The sequence below is a fragment of the Trachurus trachurus genome (genome assembly GCF_905171665.1).
Source record: "Trachurus trachurus genome assembly, chromosome: 19".
Lineage (NCBI taxonomy): Eukaryota > Metazoa > Chordata > Actinopteri > Carangiformes > Carangidae > Trachurus > Trachurus trachurus.
In genome coordinates this window covers 19,436,075-19,461,680 of record NC_139913.1, presented here as the reverse complement: position 1 = coordinate 19,461,680, position 25,606 = coordinate 19,436,075, and the positions used below count along the sequence as shown (strand labels likewise).

General features: G+C 42.8%; 2 protein-coding genes across 2 annotated transcripts in view; both read left to right on the top strand.

The window, feature by feature from the left end:
• rhbdf1b (rhomboid 5 homolog 1b) overlaps positions 1-25,606 on the top strand; it is a 67,809-nt gene that overhangs the window by 8,388 nt on the left and 33,815 nt on the right. The window lies entirely within an intron of this gene.
• On the top strand, positions 7,539-9,128 carry LOC311002505 (zinc finger BED domain-containing protein 4-like; the record flags this gene model as incomplete). The annotated part of the gene is made up of 1 exon (XM_083993896.1): positions 7,539-9,128. One exon carries the CDS (start codon positions 7,539-7,541, stop codon positions 9,126-9,128), a length of 1,590 nt encoding a protein of 529 aa, XP_083850022.1.

Below are 25,606 nucleotides of genomic sequence, written 5' to 3'. Positions count from 1 at the left end.
GACGACGACTGTTATGGTGCGTTCAAGGAAACTCGTATTTTTGTGGCCGTTATAGTGACTTTCACCGGTAAAACAGGTCGGAAAAACACGAGTGGGTTGCCTGGAACGCTACAAAGTCGTAAGTTGTGACTTGAAGCTGTAATTTACGATTTCAAAAGCCTGCCTGGAACGCAGCATTAGCGAAAACGACCGGATCACTCACTTCTGCTTTAAGTAGGCCTACAGTAAACACAACACAACTCCGCCCATACATCTTTCCCTGAATGAGGGAATAAATTAGCTCCATAAAATGCTTCTATATAAAAGAAAAATAGATATTTGTATAACTGTACTGTTTGCAAAATGAACTGGATCTCTTATAGTGTTGAGTCAGCGTCATTCAGTGTATTTCCCCAACAGCCTACATTCTGTAACATGTATAGGCCTATATGTAATTTTTTAAATTGTTTCAGTGACGCATTTGACCACAAAACCATTGACTCTGTGAGAGAAGTGCTTCACACAGCAGCTGTGACCCGAACCTGTCTGATGACATAACTTTATAGTATTTTCCGCTTTTTAATCCGCACAATAAAAAAAACATTGCATGATTCAGTTTGTGTGTGATTGTTTATAGGACTGGTTTAGCTGAATGTTTCCCCCCCCGACAGACAGACAGGAGCAAAAGAAAGCTCACTAATTAACCACACGGCTTTACAGGGCAAACTCAGAAGTTTCAGGCCATCCACTAAGTTGACTGCAAGTTTTTTGAAGACACCATGGCAGTCCGTGGGAAGCAGTTGCTTGTGTCCATGGGAGTAAATCAAGGCTAGTCGTGTGAAAGTTTCAAATTAAATATTTGTATGCTTGTTTGTATCTGGTAACCCCTGTTTTGGGTTTTTTTTTTGAGCTGAGTGAAGTTCAGCCAGTAGTATTTTTTTTTAGTAAGAATCAGTGTCTGTTCCTGTTGGTTAGCATAGTGGGTTTACTACTGTAGCTAATTAGCCGGCAAATGAATTAGCACTGTGTTAGCCAGCCCAGCAAACCGCCAGATGCTCAGCTATGCTAGCATTGCTAACAGGACAGTGTTCCTCCGAGCCTCCAAAACCTCTGGCTGATGTTATAGAGATACACCCATCTTTATAAACAGTCTTTGTTCCTGCCGCTTCCTTTTTGACTCTTTCAACCGAGCGCTCCCAGTGACCCTACTAAGACCTTGGCATAAACATGTTAATCCTTCTTTAGCTGCAACAAACAGATATTTGCAGGAATTGATGTGAAGGGAAAACAAAAACACTGAACATTTGGCTGATATGTTCTATGAGGTCATTATGTTGATAAGAAATGTAATGTTACTTTATAGACTCAAACATCTTGTTGTTGCAAACCAATGATTGATGAGCGAGATTTAGCTTCTGTTCTCTGGCAACTTCCCTTGGATAAATATCATGCAGTGAGTAATTCAGAGTGGATTTTCAAGTTGTGGTTGTTCAAAGTGTTGTTTTCCCCGAACTCATTGAACAGCAATGTTAATTCTGCGAATGTGGTCAACATCAAGACGTCTGTTATCTTTTCTGCAGTCTGGTAGGCTACAAAGTGTTTCTTTCATACTACCTTTAGTTTGAAGTTGATAAAACCTGTGGTAAACAAACATAACACGGGTTCATGTTCACTTTTGATTTGATGGTCATGCTAGTCTTGAGTAAAAACATGCTACTTGGTACATGGTATTTAAGTACATAAAGACTCAAAAAAGACTTGACCTCAATTACATAAACCTCATAATTGCAACTTTAGTTTGTCTTGTTTTTCTTTGGAGATCTTCATGGATGTTTTGGAAGTGAGTTTGTAGTCATTGGCGGAGCGGTCAGCCAGAAGGTTGAACATGGATTTAAGCAGTGATGCATCATTTAGAGATCCGCTGTGTCTCATTCAGCCTCCTGTATGATTGATGAGAGAGCGCTTCATCCCAGATGTAAACGTTTACTCCTACTTACTCTAAACTCGCCATATTATTCCATATTATTCGAGCCAATCTGTTTTTCCACAACAATAATGTAGGCTACAATATCTGGGAAACTGCTCCAGAACAGAGGAAACTGCATTTTGTCCTCAACATTAATCTATTGCAGAGTAAGGTGCTTAATGCTGATAGTAAAGAACAAAATAATGCCAAGTAAAGTAAAACAAGGAAAGTAAATAATTAAAATCCTTCCATTGAAGTCTGCAGTCTGTTTTTGTTCAAGCAGTGTCTCTTTTGGTACAAAGGGTATTTGACAAAAGAGATAATTAATTTTGTATAAAAAAAATTCACTGCAAGGTAAGAATAGCATGCATGTTTGAAGTTGCTTTTTATGACATAGCCACTGATGTGTTCAAGTGCTCTGGCAGCACAGCTGAATCTGTCATGTTTGAGTTCAATATGGATCATAAAATGAAAAAAAAAACACAGAAACAAAAACAGGGTGAAAGGAAGAGGCATGAGAAAAAAATGCACTTGACATTATTCCTATATTTCTATGTAACACTGAAGTAGCATGCCTTTGGGCAGCCATTTTAAAAATGCTTAAAGTTAGCAACGCTAACACTATACTAACATTATGACTTTTTTGTGTCTAAAGATGTGGACATGGTTGCTAGGACAGTTGTTTCTGGCCGAAAGTGATCAGTTTGCTTCTGATAATGAATAATTTGTGCTCATATTCTGCAATCAGACAATCAGTTGTTTGTTAAAGGTAGCCTAAAGGCAGCCTCTGCAATAGGCTACAACTATCCTGAGTTGTTGATAGATTTACATCATGGCTCGAGGTTTTGCTTGTATACACTAGATATAAATATTAAGTGACAAAAGAAAACGTCCAAGCCACTTCTCTAGCAAAAAATAAAAAGCCTTTATTAGGATGGGTATTTCGTGATGAAATGGTTGAAATACATCAGCACCAAAAATGGAGACTGGGATACAACCCCCCCATAAATATTAAGTGAACCTAGGCTGAGGAAAACCTTCTTTTTTCCCATTGTTTCTTCAGTTCTCAGTGTTTTGTGTCGTCCACCTGCTGTTGATTGGCTCTGAAGCAGTGTGAAACAGACAGCCAGCCCTCAGTCTCAGTTTCTTCTCCAGAGGTTTCTGCTCATTAGTTTCCTCTTCTTTCCGATTTGTTCTCCATCTCTTTTACCCCTTTTTTTACTTTTGATCTGAGCTTCTTCTCCTGGCTCGTCACTTCATCCCTCAGTCACCAGATGTCCTCTTTGCTGAGAAAAAACTCTCTGCGATCCTTTTGAGACCTACACCTGGCACAGGAGCTAAGGACCATTATGGTCCCTCTCGTGGCATTTGCGGCAGTCGACTGTGCCATGAGGTGCTGGAGCAGTTGAAGTGATGAATGGCAATGCTGCCTTTTTGTTTAGGGAGTTTTTCCATCAAGTCGTTTCTGCCAGACTTTCTGTAGCTGCCAGTGAAGTGTTACTGCTAAACCTTAAAGGGATAGTTCACTCAAAATTCAAATTTCACTCATTATCTACTCACCCTCATGTCGACTAAGGGCTGGGAGAAGTTTCAGAGTCCTCCGTGCCTTCTCTGAGTTACAGGGGGGGTTGGCGCAGCACTGCACTGCCATATGACGGTCGCAAACGGGGCTCACTTTTCTTTATCCAAAAAGACACACCAAAAAACATCCAAATACCTCCATACTGCTCGTCTGTAATGTTCCTCTTGTATTGAAGCCCCAACATGAGAAATTGTTCCGAAAAAAATTAAATAAATATAGGTTTTAAGCTTGTTTGTAGCGGAAGCTCCCAGTGTCTCAGCTTTGCCTGTGTCTGTGCAAATCTCACACCCAGTTCCGGCTCCGCAAATCGCGCAAGATTCCGGCTGAGCAACACTTAAAATATAGGCACGGAGGACTCTGAAACTTCTCCCAGCCCTTAGTTGACATGAGGGTGAGTAGATAATGAGTGAAATTTCAATTTTGAGTGAACTATCCCTTTAATCCCAACTTGATTTTCATTTTATTCAAGCTTTTACGGACATGCAATCCAATCTGAAGACATCTTTATAAAATATTAAAGAACCCGTTTAATGATGTTGAGGATGCAGAAACATTAATGCTGCCTTACCAGTATCATTAGCCTATATTATCACTTGATCAAATTACTAGGGTATTTTTTTTTTGGCAAATATGCTAAATGTGCAGTACATTGTGCAAGTATAAGCACAAATCAGTTTATGTCACTAATGTGTTGACAGCTTGTTCCAGGTATTGCAGCTGTAAGGCTTCTGTTTAACTATCTGCTCTGCACAAAACAATGAGCATGCTTGTCCTTATGTGTCAAGTGAAAGTGTGAAAACTGGCTTCAGGTAACATTAAGCTGTCAGTCACACTGATGTGCAGACCGGTGCTCTGTTATCTCTGCAGCTTCAATAAAACCAAACTTGCGTCATTGCTGAGAGGCAGAAACAGGTAAACCGATGCAGATGTTGTGCACAGACAGACAGAGAGACAGGGACTCACGCACTCTCTGCATGCATAGAGGTATGAATTAACAAGCACAAACTCATGCACCACACTGTCCCGCATTTTTCAAAGCACGCAGCAAGCCCACACACTGAAACTATGCAAATGGGTGTCACATGTTGTTTAGACATGTATCTGTGAGGTTGCCGACTGTTTTTGATCGAGAAGGGAAAAAAATCATGCTGCTTATTCTCCACTTTGCTGCAGTGGGTTTCCGTTTTTTTTTTTTTGCTCTTTGACTCGATGCAGAGTGTCTTTGTACCCCTTTGCTCCTTTCATCTTCTCCCAAAAGTCCTTTTACTGCTTTGTTCATCTCTCCATCTGGTATTGCAGTTTCCCCCTGAATTATACCAGACAAGAAACAGTGCAGAGCTTGTGGCCACAGCTTTAATATCATGTTAACACCGTGGTACAACACACACCAGCCATAATGAATGCATAGCCTACAGGATGTTTGAAAAATTCCAATGTGGAAATATTTTTCATGCCATCAGCAGCGCCGACTGTGAATACTGAAATCATTAGAGATGCCAGGCAAAAGCTACCTCCAGGTTTTATTGGATGGCAAAGCTTCACAAAAATCATACCAGCGTTCCTGTGCAGACTGCTTTGTCAGACATGTGTGGGTGTGAAGTGAAGTGCAGTGGGTCGAGGTTTGAATATATGCCAGACTAAGTGCCTCTCCTGCTTGTGAAATTTAAATTCAGCCTCCCCACAGGCGAGGTGTCAATCTGCAGCAGGAAACATTTGATAGCAGTAGCCCATGCCAACGCTTTAATCATCCCTTAATAACTTTCATGGGAGATATTTCTGACTGTGAGAAAAATCTTAGACTTTCTGATTATGCAAAGACAAGTGTGTATGTGTCGGGGGGGATGTGTAGTTGTCGATTTTGACTTTCAACCGCTTCTGCCCCGGTTTCAAGTTGCCAATTAAATCTCTCCTGCTTAGGCGGCTGAGTCGTAGAGAGACGTGATTGCACCAGAGACAGACAAACCCTGTACGCCTGACCTCTGATCTGCTCTGATTGTCTGTGCAACTGTTTATCTCGGTATATTTAAGCAGCTTTCTTTGCTGTTCCCTTATTTATTAAAGGGCCAAAGGACAGACTCACGGAGGGGGAAAAACAGCTTCCTTTAACATTTGAAGCTCACATTCATTTCAACCCTGGTTGAAATTGCTGCTCTCTACTGCTGCATCAAACTGTTGTTTTCATTATTGATGTATCAGCCAGTCATTTTCAAAGATATTTGTGATGAATATCAGTCACAGAAAACAAGGGAATGTCCAAGCAGCACTTTAACACCAAAATATTCAGTTTATTACAATGTAGGACTAAAAGCAGCAGGGAAAGTTTCGGTAACCTTAAGATATTTGTCACACTTACTTGAAAATTGTCACTAAACTAGGGATCGACCGATTATCGATTTGGCCGATTATCGTCGCCGATTTTCAGCATTTTGACGCATATCTATATCGGCCTTTTATTTTGAAATTGACGGCCGATAAAAGAACAATTTAAAACTGGATTATTTTGGCTCTGCTCTGATGCAGCTGCGCCTCTCTCTGTTGTCACTGGCTGTCACTACTCTGTCTCCCACATTGTCCCACCCACAACACCATCTGATTGGTCACAAGCACGGTAGCAGGTAATCAGCATGTACGGTGCACGCGCAGCAGCAGAGGCATCTCACGTCCCAAAGAGAGCGGTCCGAAGTTGCTAGATGCCTCGAGTCGAAGGTAAGTTAAGTCACCTGAAATTGTAATAAACAGTCCACAGTCCTCCTCTACAACTACTAGTAACATTACTATGAGCCCATTAACGTTATAAACATAAGCGGCAACTTTGCTCGCTCACAGCCCTGCCTCCGTAGGATAATTAGCCTAGTAGTCTGCGTGTGTGTGAGTGAGAAAGTAAAAAAACAAATGAACTCAATTCAGCTCCGTTTTATTGCAAAGACGTCAAGCACGTTGAGGCACGTTGTTGTAAAGGCTTTTAGCGTAGCGTTAGTTAGTTTTCCTTCTCTGTCTCTTGACGCTCAGCTGTGTGTGTGTGTGATGAGCGAGGGGTAACGCCACAAGAGCGGAGAAATGCATCATAATAAACAATGCTACGTTAGCTTTCCCTTCTCTGTCTGTAGACGCTCCGCTGTGTGTGTGTGTGTGTGTGTGTGTGTGTGTGTGTGTGTGTGTGTGTGTGAGATGAGCGAGGGGTAACGCCACAAGAGCGGAGAAATGCATCATAATAAACAATGCAGCGTAGCGTTAGCCTACGTTAGCTTTCCCTTCTCTGTCTGTAGACGCTCCGCTATGTCCGTGTGTGTGTGTGTGTGTGTGTTTGTGTGCAACAAGCAAGCAACGTTACTGTCTGTCTGAGAGAAATCTGTAGGGCAGTAACATAATGTAGGCAAATAACTGCATCATAAAGTCTACATGAACTGCATGGTGTTAGGGGATAAACAGTCTCTCCTATTGCTACTGTACTATTTTTTCAGCTATAGTTACACTAATTGTTAGTAATGTAGCAGCCTAGTTTTGAATGACAGGGTCCCTGCTATCACATATTGATAACATTTTACCATTATACAACATTAGAACATTTACATACATAATACAAATCAACAACTTCCCAAATACTGTTTTAATTTTAAACATGATGAGTTGAGCATGCATGTGGCCCCACGTTTAACTCTCTCTTTTTTTTTTTTTTAAAAACCCTTATTGTAGATGGACAGACCAACCACCTCCAAAAGTGCAGTGTGGCAGTACTTCAGCCAACCAACACCAGGGAAGGCAGTTTGCGACAAATGCACTAATGTTGTCAGCATGGGAGCAGCAACAGGAAAAAACAAAAATACGTCAAATCTGTGGTCCCATCTCAGGATTCATCACCCTGATTTACACAACATGGCACAGAAGAAAATGAGGGAAAATGAGGATGCGACCAATAAAACCCAGCCAAAAATAGAGGACATGTTTCAAAAACAAAGAAAGTGGACCAATTCAGATGACAGGTCAAAACTAATGGACAAACTAATCATAGAGATGATCGTCACTGACAACCAGCCGTTCACAATGGTGTCTGATGTTGGCTTTAAACGCCTCATGGCTGCAGCAGAACCACGATATGCACTGAAAAGTGAGAAGTATTACAGAACTGAGAAGCTTCAAGAAGTGTACCACAAGATTGTGGACAAGATCAAAGCCCTGATTCAACCAGAGAATGCTGGCTACTTTCTCTCCTTCACCACAGACTGCTGGTCTGGTGTGACAGAGTCTCTCATGAGTTTGACATGCCATTTCATTGATGCTGAATGGACAAGAAAGCAGGTCATGTTAAACACAAAAGCCATGCATGGATCCCACACTGGGGAATACCTGAAAGAGACATTCCTCAATATGCTCGATGACTGGAAGATAAGTAAAGACCGTGTCGTGCTTGTGCTTCGTGACGGTGGAGCAAATATTGTGAAGGGAATGAGGCTTGCTGAACTCCCAGACCTCAGTTGCACGGCCCACACCTTGCAGCTTGTGGTAAACGACGGTCTGGCGAGTCAGAGAGCCATCATAGATGTCATTGCAATACTTAAAAAATGTGCCACACACTTCCATCACTCCATTCTGGCCAAACAACGCTTGCGAGACATCCAGAGGGAACTTGGCTTGCCAGAGCACAACATAATCCAGGCTGTTCCGACGAGGTGGAACTCCACCCTCCACATGCTGCAGAGAATGATTGAACAAAAGCGTGCACTTACCATCTACTGTGGTGAACATGGAGGTTTTGCAGGCCTCACTGCTTACCAGTGGGACCTTGTTAATAATTTGATTGAAACTCTCCTCCCAATAGAGGAAGTGACACTTCAGGTGAGCCACAGCAACTCATCAGCATCCTGCATCATTCCATGCCTGACTGTGTTAAAGATGTGTCTTCAAGATGATGAGGGGCCCTCCACAAAAGGCATCAAAACGATCAGGCAAGTCATGAGGGAGAGCCTTGACAAGCGTTTCTCAAAAGCAGAAGACACAAAAACTGTGGTGCTGGCCTGTCTCTTAGATCCTCGTTATAAGTATCATGCATTCTCCTCCCCCACAACATTGAGCAAGGCCAAGGGATGGTTGAAAGAGGAGGAGGAGGACACTGACACACAACAGACCACTGTCAGACAAGAGGAGCATGCTGCCACAGAAGGATCCAGTGTGGAGGAGCAGGCAGCTGCAGATGGGACACATGAGGAAGATGGAAACACCCACAAAAGGCAGCGGAGAGAACACACATCCTTCCGCAGCCGTGTTGATGAGATGTTCAATTCTCTGCTGGCACCTCACACTGATGACCTACTGGCCAGTAGCTGCATTGAGGATGAGCTACATCTGTATCTCAAGGAGCCAATCATCGACAGGCGTGAAGGGGACCCACTCCAGTGGTGGAGACAAAATGAGGGACGCTTCAAGCTACTTGCAAAACAAGCAAGGAAGTTTCTTTGTGCACCCCCCTCATCAGTCCCAAGTGAGCGTGTCTTCAGTGAAGTGGCTACAATTTATGAGAGCAAAAGGAGTCGTCTCACTGGAGAGCATGCCGAGCAACTTTGCTTTTTGCACCATAATCTGGTGCTGCTCAATTGGGACTACTAATTTATTTTTGACCCAGATTTTTGTGTAAATTTTATTTAACTTAGTTTGTATTTACTTTATAAGCATCAGGGAGCTATGTATTTGTTTATTTATTTATTTATTTATTTCAATTTTCAGTTAACTTTATAAGAGATGCTGCTGAGCCTGGGAACTCCCTGGAATTTTGGTTAAAAAATTAAAAATATGTTGTGGGAAGAAAAGCCATGACACTTGTTCAGAAGGTGTTTAATAAACACAATGCTGAAAGGCATTTAAACAAAGTTCAGTGAAGTTTGTATTATTTAAAATTTTGACACCAATATTTTCCCTTTTACTGGAAATGAATATCGGCTCTAAATATCGGTAACCGGCCTCCTTGACTACTAATAATCGGTATCGAGATCGGCCCTAAAAAAACCATATCGGTCGATCTCTACACTAAACCAAAAGCTAATTAGTTGTATTTAATTTAAACTGATTGTTGCAGCTCCAGAACCTTCCCAGAATCAATGTCTACAATCAATCAGCAGCCTTTTGTATATTTCTACACATTGCAGTTTAGTTTAGGCTTCACATATGATTTGCTCCTCAGGGTTTAAATATTTCATACCTTGTATTCATCATTCATTGGCAATTGTTGGGTACCCTTTATGTAACATCTCTGAAGCTCCAGAATCATTTGTAACAATGCACTTTCAGCCACGTAGGAACCAGCCAGCACGGCCAGTGTAACCAGTTTGACCACGGTCACGCTTCTGCTGTATAGCAGGTAGAACTGAGTGGGAGAAATGCAGCTGTAATGTACTTCCACTCTTAACAGGAATGTGTGGTATTTCCTTGCATCAAGTGGAGGCAGGTTGGACAAAAGTTGCAGCACGTGAGGAATCAGTGATGGGCCACAGAGCTGATCATTGTGCATTTTAATAAAGCAAGAGGTCTGTAGAACCATAATCTCCACAATTACTGATCATTGCATGAAGTTACAGGGTAATAACCAATGCCCTTGTGGTGTGGGCATCGGTTGTGGCACCTAAAATTGCATTTTATCGTTGTTAGTAATACTTATACTCAGATTTATTTTAGTATTTAAACACCAATAAAACACTAGATTCATATTTCCTGTGAACAAATAAAACTGTCAATCAAAAGTGACATTTACTACAAAGCCAGCAGGTAATACTTTTGAAGTTGCTTCTGATTTACGGCTCAGAGTTTCTCGCAGTGGCAGATGGAGGATGGATTGAGAGGCAAATGGAAAAAAAGTAAAGGGAATGAGAAAAACAAGCATCACCGGGAAGTGTGTAGGAGATATACAAGTCTACATGGGCTTCAAAGGCGTTTTGTGACAGAGGGCGAGAGGAGCTTTGGGAAATATGGTCTTCATCATGAAGAAACACAAGCAGTGATCCTTAATTGTACAAATATTTGAACCAGCTTGATTACAGTGTTTTTTTTATTTGGCATTAATTGTTACAAACTGTCATTTGAAAGTGTGTATGTATGTGTGTGTGTGTGTGTGTGTTCCACATGTGGCAGCCTCCCTGGAGCGCAGCAGCACAGTGGCTGATTGACTAATGAATCGCTCACTGTCGCGGTAATCTGCGGTAACGAGATGAAAGGCGGACACCGCAGGACAATAAAAGTCGTGTTTAGACAGATGGTTACAGCTCATTAAGACCCCCCTCCCCCCCCCCCCCCCTCCGCCCCTTACTGCACGTGTCTGTCAGTGGGTTATGGGGCGAGTGAGTAAACTCCAGACTGATGTTATCATTTGGAATTACAGAACCAATCAGTGTCGAGTCAGCGTCTGTTTTTGTTTGATGATAGTTCCTGGGTGGCTCAGACATAACAGTCTTATAAAGCCTGGAGCATTTGTTAGACCGCTGCTCTTGTTAAGAATCAAAGAAACAAATTTGCTCCAACACCAGAGTTCAGAGATAAATCTACAGTGTATGACACAGTGGAGAATCAACGATGCCATATGGCAACATTTTGTTTTTCTGCAGAGATAAGCTTTAATCGTACTCTTTGTCTGCTCCCAAATCCCATCATTGCTAAAGGTTAATAGATAACCTAGAGTCATTAAGGGCCTTGGAGAATCAGAAAGAAGAGTTTAGATGAAAATGTTGGCCAGGAAATGACAAATTTCTTTCCGTCGTGTGTTGTTTATTCTCCCTGAGATGGTGATTTCTCGTTGTGTACCAGATGTTTAATCGGTTATTTGTGTTTGTTTCTTTTCACCAACCTCTGCAAGTTGTATCTGCAGCATCTAAAAATGCAGCAGATGGATTTATAGTTGTTCCGAAGTAAAAAAAAAAAAAAGAATAAAATGAGCAGATACATGGCAGTGACATTTGAGGTCACTTTTATTCATACACCATCCCAAAAATCAGCCATGGCATGGCCACGGTGTCGGGAATCAGGAGAGCAACCGGTCAGATGGGGTCTTCTTCGCAAGTCGTGCCAGGAAGTCTTGGATGTGATTCCGCAAGGTCCGCACGATGATTGCTTCGATGACTGAATCCTGTATAAAAATCACAAACTCCTGAAACTGCCCTATCACCTTCCTTAGTTCCTTCACTACATTCTTGGAGATCTTTCTGATGTATTTGGTGTCAGGGGAGACTCCCTCTGTGTTTTCGAGACCCTCCATCGTCCGCTTCACCATGCTCTCGGTGTAAGTGGCCTGCTCCTCCTGGCTTAAGTGCTGGACAGCACCGAACTTGGTTAAAACCCTGAGCGTGAGCTGGGTGACGAACAGCTGCAGCTGGTCCTCACAGCGGCTCTGTGCCTCGGTGGAGCCGCTGGAGGCTGAAGGCAGAGCCGACGCAGTAGATGTGGGAGTGGGATCTTCTCCATGCTCCTGGACCGTTGTCCTTGGCCTGTCCTCTGCAGGTTCAACCATTTGTTCCATGACTGATGCTGGTCAGCTCTGTCAGAGGTTTGTGGGCGACCACAGACTGTCTCCAGAGACATGAGACCTTGTCCAGAATCTGAGCATGTGTTGCGTCATAGTGAAGATTCTGATTCTAGAATGTTGTGTTCCCTCAGCAGAGCTGTAGATGCACCGTTCAATATTTGTTTATTTATCACAAGTCATATCGTCATGGCAATGTTGAGCGGTGCATACTTTCCTCATATCTTATCCACCACTTTCCGGAGAATGACGCTGGGTGTCGCCATGACACTCGATTCCACCGGAAAGATTAGCTGGGCTAACCGTTAGCTGTTAGCCGTTAGTAGTGTCTTAAATAACTCAATAAACGGCTCATGAAAAAAATGTTTTTTCCAGCGGATATCCTAGTTACAACATGATTGAGCTAACTGGAGTAGTTTCATGTCGTGTCCGACAACGGGAGGGTTTTAACAGCTGACGTTAGGGTGGCCATTTCCACAACACCAAAAAGGAGGACACTTTGCGACATTTAGTGAGGAAATAAAAATCGAAACATACAACTAGTGTACTCCCCACGACAATACGGTTTTTGTATTACATACATGATAACGATGGTATCATGATACAGTGATTCTGAGATACTCTGTTCAACACAAGACAATTTATCTATGATATCATGTATGTGTAACAGAAGAGGAAAAAATATTCCTGAGAAGGCGAAAAGTATTTGTTCACAGTATTTGTATTTATTCAATAGCCTACAGCTGTCTTGAAAAGTGCAGTGCCACAAAGCAGAACATTTATCGCCTTAACCTTTATGTCTGACATGGACACTTTTATCCAATGTGGTAGGCTACATGTGCCGGAAAAAAAATGTTCAGGCCACAGACAAACATTCCACTTCTTAATAGGCATATAGAACTTTTTTTTTTATGTAAACAACAAAGGACAGTAAGAAAAAAAAACACCATGTAATGGGTGAATATTGAACTGAAAAGTCCACACTGTATTCCACAGTGATTCAGTCCTTTGGGGACATGTCTGCAGTGTATTTGTGTTTATGTATGTGTGTGTGTGCAGCTGCAGTCCACCTGTATTTTAACTGATTCAAGTCCCTGTCCTCAGTATCCTGTTCTTCAATACGGCCTCAGCCCTCAGCAAAATCCACCTTCACCTGCTGCAGCAGCTCAGGGGAAAAAAAAAAAAAAAAAAAACACACCGGCGTGCTTCATGCCTTCCAATGGCCGCCTTTCATTGTGTGCTAACACAACAAAGTGTGCAATACGCATGCAAATCGTCTTTGCTACTTTTGCTCACAAGCGTGTGCTCTTCTGACCATTCGGCATTGAATGAGGTCCGTCTTTTCGGCTTGTTAACATTCAGTTAATGAGATGAGTGACACAGCTCGCACACGGGAACAGGGGGCGGCTTGTTTATATTTTCAACCAATGGGAAATCGAGTGACACCGCTTTTAGCCAATCATTTTTTAACCAATCTTTTTTTTTTTAACCGAAAGTCTTACACCATTGGACGATATGCAGCGTTGCGTTCAGGTGCAACTCCAAAAAGGAGGACAAATAAGCGTCCGGCTTGAGGCTGCGCCGGACGCCGGACAGGGCATTGAAAATCCGGACTGTCCGGCCTAAATCCGGACACCTGGTCACCCTAGCTGACGTCCTGATGTTAGTTTGCTGCTGCTGTTAGCTGTCAGCAGCAGCAAAGCTAACAACTACGATAACCATGACTAATTACAAAAACGTGCACACAGAAATAGTAATGTTTGTTCAATAATTTGTTTTATAGACTTAACAAACATCAGATTTAGTCAAAACGGTTTTGGCAGCCCGGAGCCCCCACATTTGGTACCTACACCGGTGGCTAACGCTACCATTTAGCCGCTGACGCTACCAGTTAGCCGCTGGCTAGAATGCTACTAAAACCGACTTCCGTTGTGGTGTGACGCAATGGTTCATGGGAAAATAAAGTGGTGGATAGGCCTGCTGGATTACACACATAAACACTCACACATACAGTATACTCACTGAGTGCAGTAGGTCTGCAAACAGATAGGAAATGACCTGCTGTGTTATGACTGTAACATCTGGCACAGATGAGTCCAGAGCATACACAGTCCTGTGGTGGTGCACACAGCATAACTCTCTTTTAATCTATGCAGCCCACTCGTGCTGTGTTACATCAGAACCGAGTGGATGATGGAGGGGAAATGGAGATGCACATTTTTCATTTTTTTCATTTTCATTTAAGGATCAGATGAATGCAGCAGTTCCCCCAAAATCAGGAGATTTAGGTTTAGTTGGGTTATGAGTTTCTGATAGAAATCATCATCCAATCTCTGACCTCATCCATTGTTTCTTAGTGCTAAATGTATTTTTCATTCCCACTTTAATTGAAGGCAGTTTTATTGAGGCTGCAATCAATTAGTCCCCATCATGAACACAGTTTCTGAAAAACACAGTGTATTAGCACTAAAGTTTAAATGTGCCCAGGGGAGCTGTTGGAGCGGAGCAGTGCCAGTGTAATGAAGCTCAGACCTACCTGGGATGTCTTGGCATTAATCTGCTGCTGAGACCCAAACTAATTAGATGCGTGCTGGTAATTGTCAGTTTTACAATTTTTTTTGTGGAGCAAAGAATCCATGAAATAAAAAAACATGAATCTTCCCCAAATATATAATTTACCTGCCAAGATAAATAAATATATATATTTGGACCTGATATATTCAGTATCTGGCTTTCTGAATGAGGCCAAAGTAACCAAAGCTGTTCAGATTTATTTCAGTTCATGTGACTTCTTCCTGATAAAAGTCTGTAGTTTGTTATACTCTTATCAGCGGGACTTAGGCTCAGAGCCCATTGTGTTACCTCAGTCGTGACTTAACAGACATTTATTTCAGCGTAAATCTTTGATATTGCCATTTTTACACCAGCATTTGAGCATTTTCTAGTTTACAATAAACTAAATGGAGCCAGACTCAAGCAGCCACTCGAAGAAGTTCCCCTGTGTTTGGTTCATTTTTCAGCCTCGGAGGTTGCCACTTGCCAAAAAACAACATCTTTGTCCTACTACAACATCTACTAGTACATTAAATGTTAAGCAGCAGAGTAAATGGAAATCCCTTGTGTGTTTACAGAGGGAAACAACCTCAGTATGCAAGGAGGAGGCAGAAATGAATCAGAAGAAAGAAAAGAAAAAGAAAGAATAAGAGGAGGGGGGTGGTGGGAGGTTTAGAGAATAAAAGAGCATAGAGCAGAGATTAGGTTTTTGGACCGCTTAACATAAATTCATATCCATTGAATATTGAAGCTTATACTGACGTGCTCTCACAGCGAGTTGCCGCTGCACAGCGACTCCACAAGAGCAAAAATTGGGGAGCAGTGTCGAGACAAGTCTGGCCTCAGTGCCAAAGTGCTTCCTTTGTTTTATTCTGTCTATGCATGTCAGGAAATGTCACCGTATGTAAAGAAGATCCAGTTACACCGCTGCTGTGGTCTCCTACAGTATAGACACATCAGACTGCGGCGGCTGATATTTCCTGTGATGCTTTGTCAAAAGGTCACAGCTGTAGCTTCACATTACGGTGGTTTGACTGAGACAGCTGAGACTAAATGAGAGTTCATTTCAGTATAATGATATACAGTCTAACTTTATCATCAACTTTCTACCATGGTGCTGTGTTACTGAGCTTTTATGCATATAATATTCGGAAGTAAGTCTGAGAGGAAAAGGTGCAGATAATACTCAGACTGAGAGCTTCTAAGCTTTAGCTGATAAATCTCAAGTTAAGAAGAATAGGAAATATTCCAAGCTTTGGCGATGAAATAATCCCAGGGTGACGTTCACTCTCACTCTCTCTCTCTCTACTCTGAGTGTGTGGGGATGGGAGACACCACTTCCTGCCTGATGACACCACTGCTGCATGTCGCTGTCCAGTCAGGGGTCGGTATGAGCCTCTGAGGCCTGACAGCAGGATGATGTCATGTGGTGTACAGCACAGGGATTACAGCCCCTAATCTGCCATGAAAACCCAACTCGAGGAAAAAAAAACAGCAAGAGATCATGATCATGGAAGAGCAAATGGTGGATATTTGAAACAATGATGAAAAAAGAGGAGATTGGTTCTGGACCACTCGGCATCTCCTCTTCGTCCGTATGGAGGATTGTGTGGGAGAGTGAAGCAATGGTCGTCAAGTGAGTGTTTTTATATATTGTGTATATGTGTGTGTGGAGGTCCATATTCATGTTGTATAAGTAGTCGGTTTGTTTTTTTTCCCTCGGCTCTCTCAGTTCATGTCAGTGTCCTGTCCTCACGGCCGCGTAGTGTGGATCTCCACCACAGAATAAGCAGGATGTGGTGAAGGATTGTTCTGGTGAAGGTTTCTATTTGCAGGGGTGTGTTTATCCTCTGTGACCGTAAGAGAACGTGTAGCCTTCCACATGTGACCGCAGAGAGACCAAAACACTGACATGGACAGTCAGCACCGTGCTGGTCTCTCTGTGATTTTATTATACATACATAATTTGTATGTATGTACACACACACACACACACATACTATACTGTATGTATGTATGTATGTATGTATGTATGTATGTATGTATGTATGTATGTATGTATGTATGTATGTATGTATGTATGGATGGATGGATGGATGGATGGATGGATGTATGTATGTATGTATGTATGTATGTATGTATGTATGGATGGATGGATGGATGGATGGATGGATGGATGGATGGATGGATGGATGGATGGATGGATGGATGGATGGATGGATGGATAGATAGATAGATAGATAGATAGATAGATAGATAGATAGATAGATAGATAGATAGATAGATAGATAGATAGATAGATAGATAGATAGATAGATAGACAGACAGATAGACAAATAGATATTTGTCGGTGCAAGCTATTTTTAGAACGGTCGGATCAGAGCCGTGAGCTGTTCAGAGCTACGCTTCCCTCATCGAACTCATCAAATACACAATCCAACAACTCCAAAACGCTCTTGTGGACAAGTTGTGACCTGCACATTCACCACGTTACGAGACACGGCTTTGCATGAATTTACCTTGAAAACAACTCAGTCTCGTAATATTCCGTTATTATCTCATAGCGTGGTGAATGTGCAGGTCACAACTTGTCCACCAGAGCGTTTCGGAGTTGTTGGATTGTGTTTTTGATGAGTTTGATGAGGGAAACCAAGAAATCCCATTAGCCTCCGTAGCGTAGCTCTGAGCAGCTCGCGGCTCTGCTCCGCCGTTCTAAAAACAGCTTGCACCGACAAATAAAGGTAATGAACCTTATTGCTAAAACTATAGGGATTATGGCAATGGGCCAATTTGCCAAAATGTTGAACTATCCATTTAAGTAATTTTGTTTATCATATATAACAAAATGTTTCAGGATGAAAACATTAATCTAAAATCATGCCCCTCCCCCCGTCACCTCAGTAAGTCAGTGTGTGCCAGCTTTGTTGAGCTGCATGAAAACACATGCTTAGCTCCTGCTCCTGCAGTGATATTACACTTACTAATCACACTCATTATTAGTCCAAGCACACACCTCTGACTGAAATCCACAAGTCCTCACCTGTCATGTAGGCACTGCCTTCTGGGAAATGTAGGAGGTCGCTATCTAAATAGACAAAGCCAGGTTGTGTGAGAGTGGATATACTCAAAACAAAAATAAATATACAGTTGAAGTGCAGAATAGACACCTTAACTGATTGTGTTGGACAAGTGAAAGTAACCAAACTGGGGTTTTTTTGAAGGATGTGGTGCCACTGTTTATGTGTGAGTGTGTGTTTTCACTCTCGGGTTTGGAAGCACACCCCGTCCTGTCGGTGTCGGTGTGTGTCAAGAGTTCCTCCAGCTGCCAGTGCTGAATATCTCTGAGCTCGTTAGACTTGACTTTGGCCAGGAGTCTGACTATCGGCTCCAGGTCTCCGTGCGATGGAACAGGTTATTGTTAAGCTAATGGCTTCATGGCGGGAGCGAGGAGCCTGTAATTTTATATACAGCAATGAATCACAGAATGATTCACAGCCGAGACCTACAGGAGCTCCTCTTTGGTGGTCGCTCATTACATCTCACCAGAACCGCATGCAGATGTCCTATTATCCAGTAATAGTTCCCTCACTCCCACTCAATGACTTCCCCTTGGCCCAAAAGAGCATGTACGATAGAACCTGACAAGAGGAATCCTAAGGTTTTCAAACTGAGCAGCATCAGTGAGGTGAATGGAAAAACCTATGAAGACATACCAACTACTGCACTGTCTCTGTTGATACCATGTCTTTCCATCATGTATTGTTCACTCTCAGAGATTGTGATTGATTTTAATAACTGACACACTGCTGCTGTTGTGGCAGATGTTTAATTGGTTCAATCAATTTAACCAATTGAATTTCATATCAAATGGTCCAGAAGGATTCATAGTGAGCAGATAAAAGAAAATGTCACTTCTAATTTATTTGTATAGCACAAACATACATCTTAAAGCAGAGCAGTGAGTGAGCTGTACGGACCATACCTCAATGATACCTCAAAAATGTAATTGATAGGTATATAAAAAGTAAGAGCAAAAAGAAGAAGGCAGAGAACACGTTCCTACATGTGTCATCCTTTGCAAGTTGAGCTTTGATGTGAGTCTGTGCAGACTGCACAATGGTTGCTTCGAAGTCTTGAATCCTCAGCTGCTGCCTGCCACGGACCTTCTTCTTTAAATCCCTCAGGACAGCTTCGCAGATCTTGTCGATGCATTTCATGTCAGGGGTGACGCCCTCTGTGTCCCTGAGACCCTCCATCGTCAGGTTCACCAGGTGCAACATGTAGATGATTCTGATCGCCTGACTCTGGTTCTCGAGAACGCGGCACTCAGTCAGTATCTTGGTCATCAGACGAACGACGAACGATCTCAGCTGGTCTTCAGGGCTGGTGGAGGCTGGAGGCAGAGACTGAGTTCCTGTCTCAGCTGAATCGTCTCCGTGCTCCTGGATGACTGTCTCTGGTCCGTCCTCCAGAGGTTCAGTACTCATGTTCAAGTTCTCCACGACTACAGATCTTTTGAGGAGCGAGTGTTCAACATGAAAAAATATAAAAATATATTTTGAAATGTGGAAGAGAGGCACAAAGACTGCAGAAATCCACCAGTGTTATATTATGTATGTGTTACCTGCTGCCTTGTTCCATCCTGGCTTGATCCAGCTTTTTATTGACCCACTGCCCTGTTCAGCCTCCTTCAGCTCTCTCTCCTTCTCTTTTTCCCTCCGAGTTGATGTCAGTGCAGAAGTCACTCCAGTATCTAAGTCTACTGCTGTAAGTCAGCTACTACACAGTGATGCTCGATAGGAAGAACAAGGTGAAGTAAGTCAGTGAAACAATGAGACGTGCACTGACCACAGAAAGTCGTCACAGAGCACATCCGGATGGAAAGATCAACTGTTGTTCTTGCCAATCATCACCAACCTGTGGTCTGTACCACTGCTACCACATACAAAAACAAGAAACACAACCAAAAGAAAAGACCCTGTTGCAGACAGCTTCAACTCTGTCCTGTGTCCCTTGTCATCGTCTTTCTCTCTTTCTCTAATTTTCTATCCGAGGGCAAAACCCTGAAAAAAGAAGCTTTCAAACAGTGTTAATGAGTTTATCCATCTGAAATCACAGCTCAGTCTTGTCTTTATGTTATCTATTTGTGTGATCATATGAGACAATATTGCAGTTAAGGGCTGCTTTGGTGGCTCACCCCATAGAGTACAGCCTACACTGCTCACAAAAAGTTGGCAACATTCGACTTTCAGATGAAATTTCATATTGCACCTAAAATGCACTGTAACCTTTACAGGTGAACTTAATTTGACCTTCTCTAAACGTTTGAATGCACATGATTCGTACTTATGACACAACATGCTGTTCTCTAACAAGGTGATTAACCTCAAGCATCACAAGTGTCTGATCCATGAATCAATGACACTAATGACTATTGACACACACTGACAGCTTAGCTTAGCTTTTGTTTCAACAAATAGTTTGAGATGAAGAAATTACCATTCCATAGTTCTACTTAAATGTCCTACTTTCATGACATAAAATCACTATAGCATGAACCTTTTACATTTTCCATAAATCTCACCTGAAAGTCGAATATCCTTAACTTTTTATGAGTAGTGTACAGGCAATATCCTAACAGCAGTGGCCTGGGTTCAGATCTGGCTCATGTCAGTTGAAGTCATCCCCATCTCTCTTTCCCCCGATTTCCATCACATAAAAAGCCCAAAACTATTTCTTAAAAAAAAAAAAAAAAAAGTTAAAGCAAGATTTCAATATAGCATCATTGACATTCATCCTTTTGATGTGATCTGTTTTATAAAGTTAAAAGTATAACGTTTTTTAGTCACCATGAAAGACAGAGGGACAGAATGATGTTCAGAAAAATAGTTTCATATATAGTTATTGAACTTCAAGGGCTCTAGTTTCGTAGCAGGTACGCCGCGCCACAAAACTAGGCCCCCAATTGTTGAATGGTGAATGGTGACCTGCATTATTTGGCACCAATGACGAGTAGCTTACTGATTAGTACAGACATTTTATCTGATTTGGTGCCGAAAAGACCCACTGAATAAATTGCAGAATTGTATCAGTTAAAAACTTTGCAAAGTATACAAAAGACCAAACTGATACTGTTTCAAATTGGAATTTCAAGACAGCCGGCAAGGATATCTAGCAATCAAAAAAATGACAGAAAAAAAAGGAAAGATGTTGCATTCATTCCCATACAGAAAAACTAACAGGAAAACCCCTTTCACTCTCCAAGTACCATAAACCCTTTCCCCATAATCCCAGCACACAGCAGGATGAGTGGAGGCTGTGGCTTTCTATTGTGTGGCTTTCCCTCTGTTTGACAGACTCTGTATGTTAATCAGCGGCCTGCTGCACTCAGACCACATGCTTGTGTGAGAAGTCTGTTTAAAGAGGTTGGGACACACTGGGAGTGAGGGACAGCATCCTGTCTGTCTCTCCTCATGTGACAGTTCTGCTGTCTCCTGAGTGGAGCAGGACGGCCTCACACCGTCGAGGGTCCTGGCTCCATCTTGTGGTGCTGAGGCACAGCTGCTGCTGACCCTCCACAACACAGCCTGACTGTCAGCACTGCAGAGGCTCCAGTGGCGCAATCGGTCAGCGCGAGTGAGTGTATTGTTTGCTCTCTAGATTGTGGTTTCAATAACTGACTCACTGCTACTGTGGCAGATGTTTAATCAGTTAATTTTATGTCTTTCTTTTCACCCAGCTCAGCAAATCAAACAGTCCAGAAGGATTCATAGTGAGCCGATTAAAGAAAATTTCACTTTTAATTTATTTGTATAGTACAAACATACATATTAAGGCACTGCAGTGAGTGAGCTGTACAGACCATATGATATGGAAATAGAGCAGAGAGGGAAAGAGAGGATGCGTAGGGGAGAGGGGTTACCTCAAAAGTTTCATGAATGGGTAAATTAAAAGTCCGACCATAAAGCAGAAGACATAGAACATGTTCCAACATATATTATCCTTCTTTGCAAGTTGAGCTTTGATGTGAGTCTGCGCAGACTGCACAATGGTTGCTTCGAAGTCTTGAATCTCCAGCTGCTGCCCATCACAGAACTCCTCCTTTAAATCCCTCAGGACAGCTTCACAGATCTTGTCGATGTATTTCATGTCAAGGGAAACGCCCTCTGTGTCCCTGAGACCCTCCATTGTCAGGTTCACCAGGTGCAATATGTAGATGATCCTGATCACCTGACTCTGGTTGTCAAGAACGTGGCACAACGTCAGTATCTTCACCATCAGCAGGGTGACGAACGATCTCAGCTGGTCTTCAGGGCTGGTGGAGGCTGGAGGCAGAGACTCAGTTCCTGTCTCAGCTGAATCGTCTCCGTGCTCCTGGATGACTGTCTCTGGTCTGTCCTCCAGAGGTTCAGTACTCATGTTGAAGTTCTCCACGACTGCAGACCTTTTGAGGAGCATTCAACATGAAAAAATATATAAAATATATTTTAAAATGTGGAAGAGAGGCACAATGACTGAAGAAATCCACCAGTGTTATATTATGTTTGTGTTACCTGCTGCCTTGTTCCATCCTGGCTTGATCCAGCTTTTTATTGACCCACTGCCCTGTTCAGCCTCCTTCAGCTCTCTCTCCTTCTCTTTTTGCCTCCGGGATGATGTCAGTGCAGAAGTCACTCCAAGATCTAAGTTTACTGCTGTAAGTCAGCTACTACAGTGATGCTCGATAGGAAGAGCAAAGAGAAACAGATGCTGAAGTAGTATGTCAGTGAAACTTAAAATGAGACGTGAACTGACCACAGAAAGTCACCTGTTGTTCTTGCCAATCATCATCAGCCTGGGGTCTGTACCACTGCTACCACATACACAAAAACAAGAAACACAACCAAAAGAAAAGACCCTGTTGCAGACAGCTTCAACTCTGGCCTGTGTCCCTTTGTCACCCTCTTTCTCTAATTTTCTATCCATTTTTCTCACTATGACTGAAGCGAGGGCAAAAGCCCTCAGTCTTGTCTTTCTTTTATCTATTTGTGTGATGAGACAATATTGCAATTAAGGGCTGCTCTGGTGGCTCACCCCATAAAGTACAGCCCACACTGCTCACGAAAAGTTGGCAACATTCAGCTTTCAGATGAAATTTATGCTGTTCTCTAATAAGGTGATTAACCTCAAACATCACAAGTGTCTGATCCATGAATCAATGACAGTTTGGCTACATGACAACTTATTGACACACTGACATCTTATCTTAGCTTTTGTTTCAACAAATAAAGAAATTACCATTCCATAGTTCTACTTAAATGTACAATCCCGGGCGGCTGGATTTACTGGACTAACGATTTCTTTTTCGAATTGCACACCCACCCCTCCATCCAATTAGGAATCACAAAAACCACGCCCCCATAGCTCGGCTCGTGCTTCATTGCAGCTGGAGACTGTTGTATGTATGCACCACAAGCCGAGCGATTGATATAACAGAGTGGCGACAGCTTTTGACACTGGACACACAGCATCGCTATCGCCATTTCGCGACAGCCATAGCAGTAAAGCTGTTTTAATTCTGGCTTTAGCGCTGTTAACACGTCACAGTTTAATCCAGAGTCTGTGGTCAGTTTATAATGCTTGTTAGGAAATTTGCCCCGATGTTTGTTTTGGGAGAAGTGCAGCGTCTGTGGGAGCCACGACCGAAATACGGCGTGGAGTGTATTGTTTGCTCTCTTAGATTATGATTTCAATAACTGACTCACTGATACTGTTGTGGCAGATGTTTAATCAGTTAATTCTGTTTCTTTCTTCTCACCTACCTCAGCAAATCAAATGGTCCAGAAGGATTCATAGTGAGCAGATAAAAGACATTTAACTTCACATTGACTTGTATAGCACAAACATACATGTTAAGGCACTGCACTGAGTGAGCTGTATGGACCTTATGGTGTCATGGAAATAAGGCAGAGAGGGAAAGAGGACATTTGGGAGAGAGTTTTCAACGACAACAAAAAGCGAGGAGCCACATAGAGAAGATGAAGCCAGTTGTGATGGCCACGAACTGCAGCAGATCTTTTAACTTTGCAAGTCGAGCGAGGTCTTTGATGTGAGTCTGCACAGACTGCACAATAGCACCATCGAAGTCTGGGTCCTGTGACAAAATCTGAGTCTGCAGCTGCCCCCCACCACAGAACTTCTTCTTTAAATCCCCCAGGACAGCTTCACAGATCTTGTTGATGTATTTCATGTCAGGGGTGACGCCCTCTGTGTTCCTGAGACCCTCCATCGTCAGGTTCACCAGGTGCTTTATGTAGATGACCCTGTTCTCCTGGCTCTGGTCCTTGAGAATACAGCACTCAGTCAGTATCTTCTCCATCAGCAGGGTGACGAACGATCTCAGCTGGTCTTCAGGGCTGGTGGAGGCTGGAGGCAGAGACTCAGTCTCTGTCTCAGCTGAATCGTCTCCGTGCTCCTGGATGACGGTCTCTGGTCCGTCCTCCACAGGTTCAGTACTCATGTTGAAGTTCTCTACAACTGTAGTCCTTCTGAGGAGTGAGTGTCCAACATTAAGAAAAGATACAAAATATATAGAAATGTGGAAGAGAGGCACAATGACTGAAGAAATCCACCAGTGTTATATTATGTATGTGTTACCTGCTGCCTTGTTCCATCCTGGCTTGATCCAGCTTTTTATTGACCCACTGCCCTGTTCAGCCTCCTTCAGCTCTCTCTCCTTCTTTTTTTCCCTCTGGGATGATGTCAGTGCAGAAGTCACTCCAATATCTAAGTTTACTGCTGTAAGTTAACTGTTACACAGTGATGATCGATAGGAAGAACAAAGAGATGCTGCTGCAAGTCAGTGAAACATAAAAATGAGACGTGTGCTGACCACAGAAAGTCATCACAGAGCACAGATGTGACAATCACCTGTTTTCTGATTTACCTCCTTATCAACAGCCTGTGGTCTGTACAGCTGCAACAAAAAACAAGAAACACAACCCAACATAGACCCTGTTGCAGACAGCTTCAAGTCCGGCCTGTGTCCCTTTGTCAGCCCTGCAGAGGCTCCAGTGGCACAATCGATCAGACAGTGTAAGACAGTAACCAGAAGAGAGATGCCGAGGTTTTAAGTTCAACCCTTGTTGTGAGTGTATTGTTCGCTCTCTCAGATATTGTGATTCAATAAGTGACACATTGCTGCTGTTGTGGCAGATATTTAATCAGTTAATTGGGTGTGTTTCTTTTCACCCAGCTCAGCAAATCAAATGGTACAGAAGGATTCATAGAGAGCAGATAAAATACATTTCAGTTCACATTGACTTGTATAGAACAAACATACATGTTAAGGCACTGCACTGAGTGAGCTGTACAGACCTTATGATATCATGGAGATAAGGAAGAGAGGGAAAGAGAGGACGCGTAGGGGAGAGAAGTTACTTCAAAAGGTTCACCAATTTGTATATCGAATACCCAAACGCAACAAAGGAAGTGACACCTATAAGTGTGTCCCTACATGAATGATCCTTCTTTGCACATTGAGCTTTGATGTGAGTCTGCACACACCGCACAATTTCTGCATCAAAGTCTGGGTCCTGTGACAAAATTTGAATCTCCAGCTGCTGCCCATCACAGAACTCCTCCTCTAAATCACTCACGACAGCTTCGCAGATCTCATTGATGTATTTCATGTCAGGGGAGATGCCCTCTGTGTCCCTGAGACCCTCCATCGTCAGGTTCACCAGGTGCTTTGTGTAGGTGACCCTGTTCTCCTGACTCTGGTCCTCGAGAACACGACACTTAGTCAGTATCTTCTCCATCAGCAGGGTGACGAACGATCTCAGCTCCTCCAGAGGTTCAGTACTCATGTTGAAGTTCTCCACGACTGCAGTCCTTTTGAGGAGCGAGTGTTCAACATGAAAAAAGATACAAAAGATATATATCAGTGTTTCCTCTAGGATTTTTTTAAGGAGTGGCGCTCAGACCCCCCCCCCCCCCCCCCCCCGTGATTGCCCCCCGCATACCGTAGCCCCCCCCCCCCCCCCCCCCC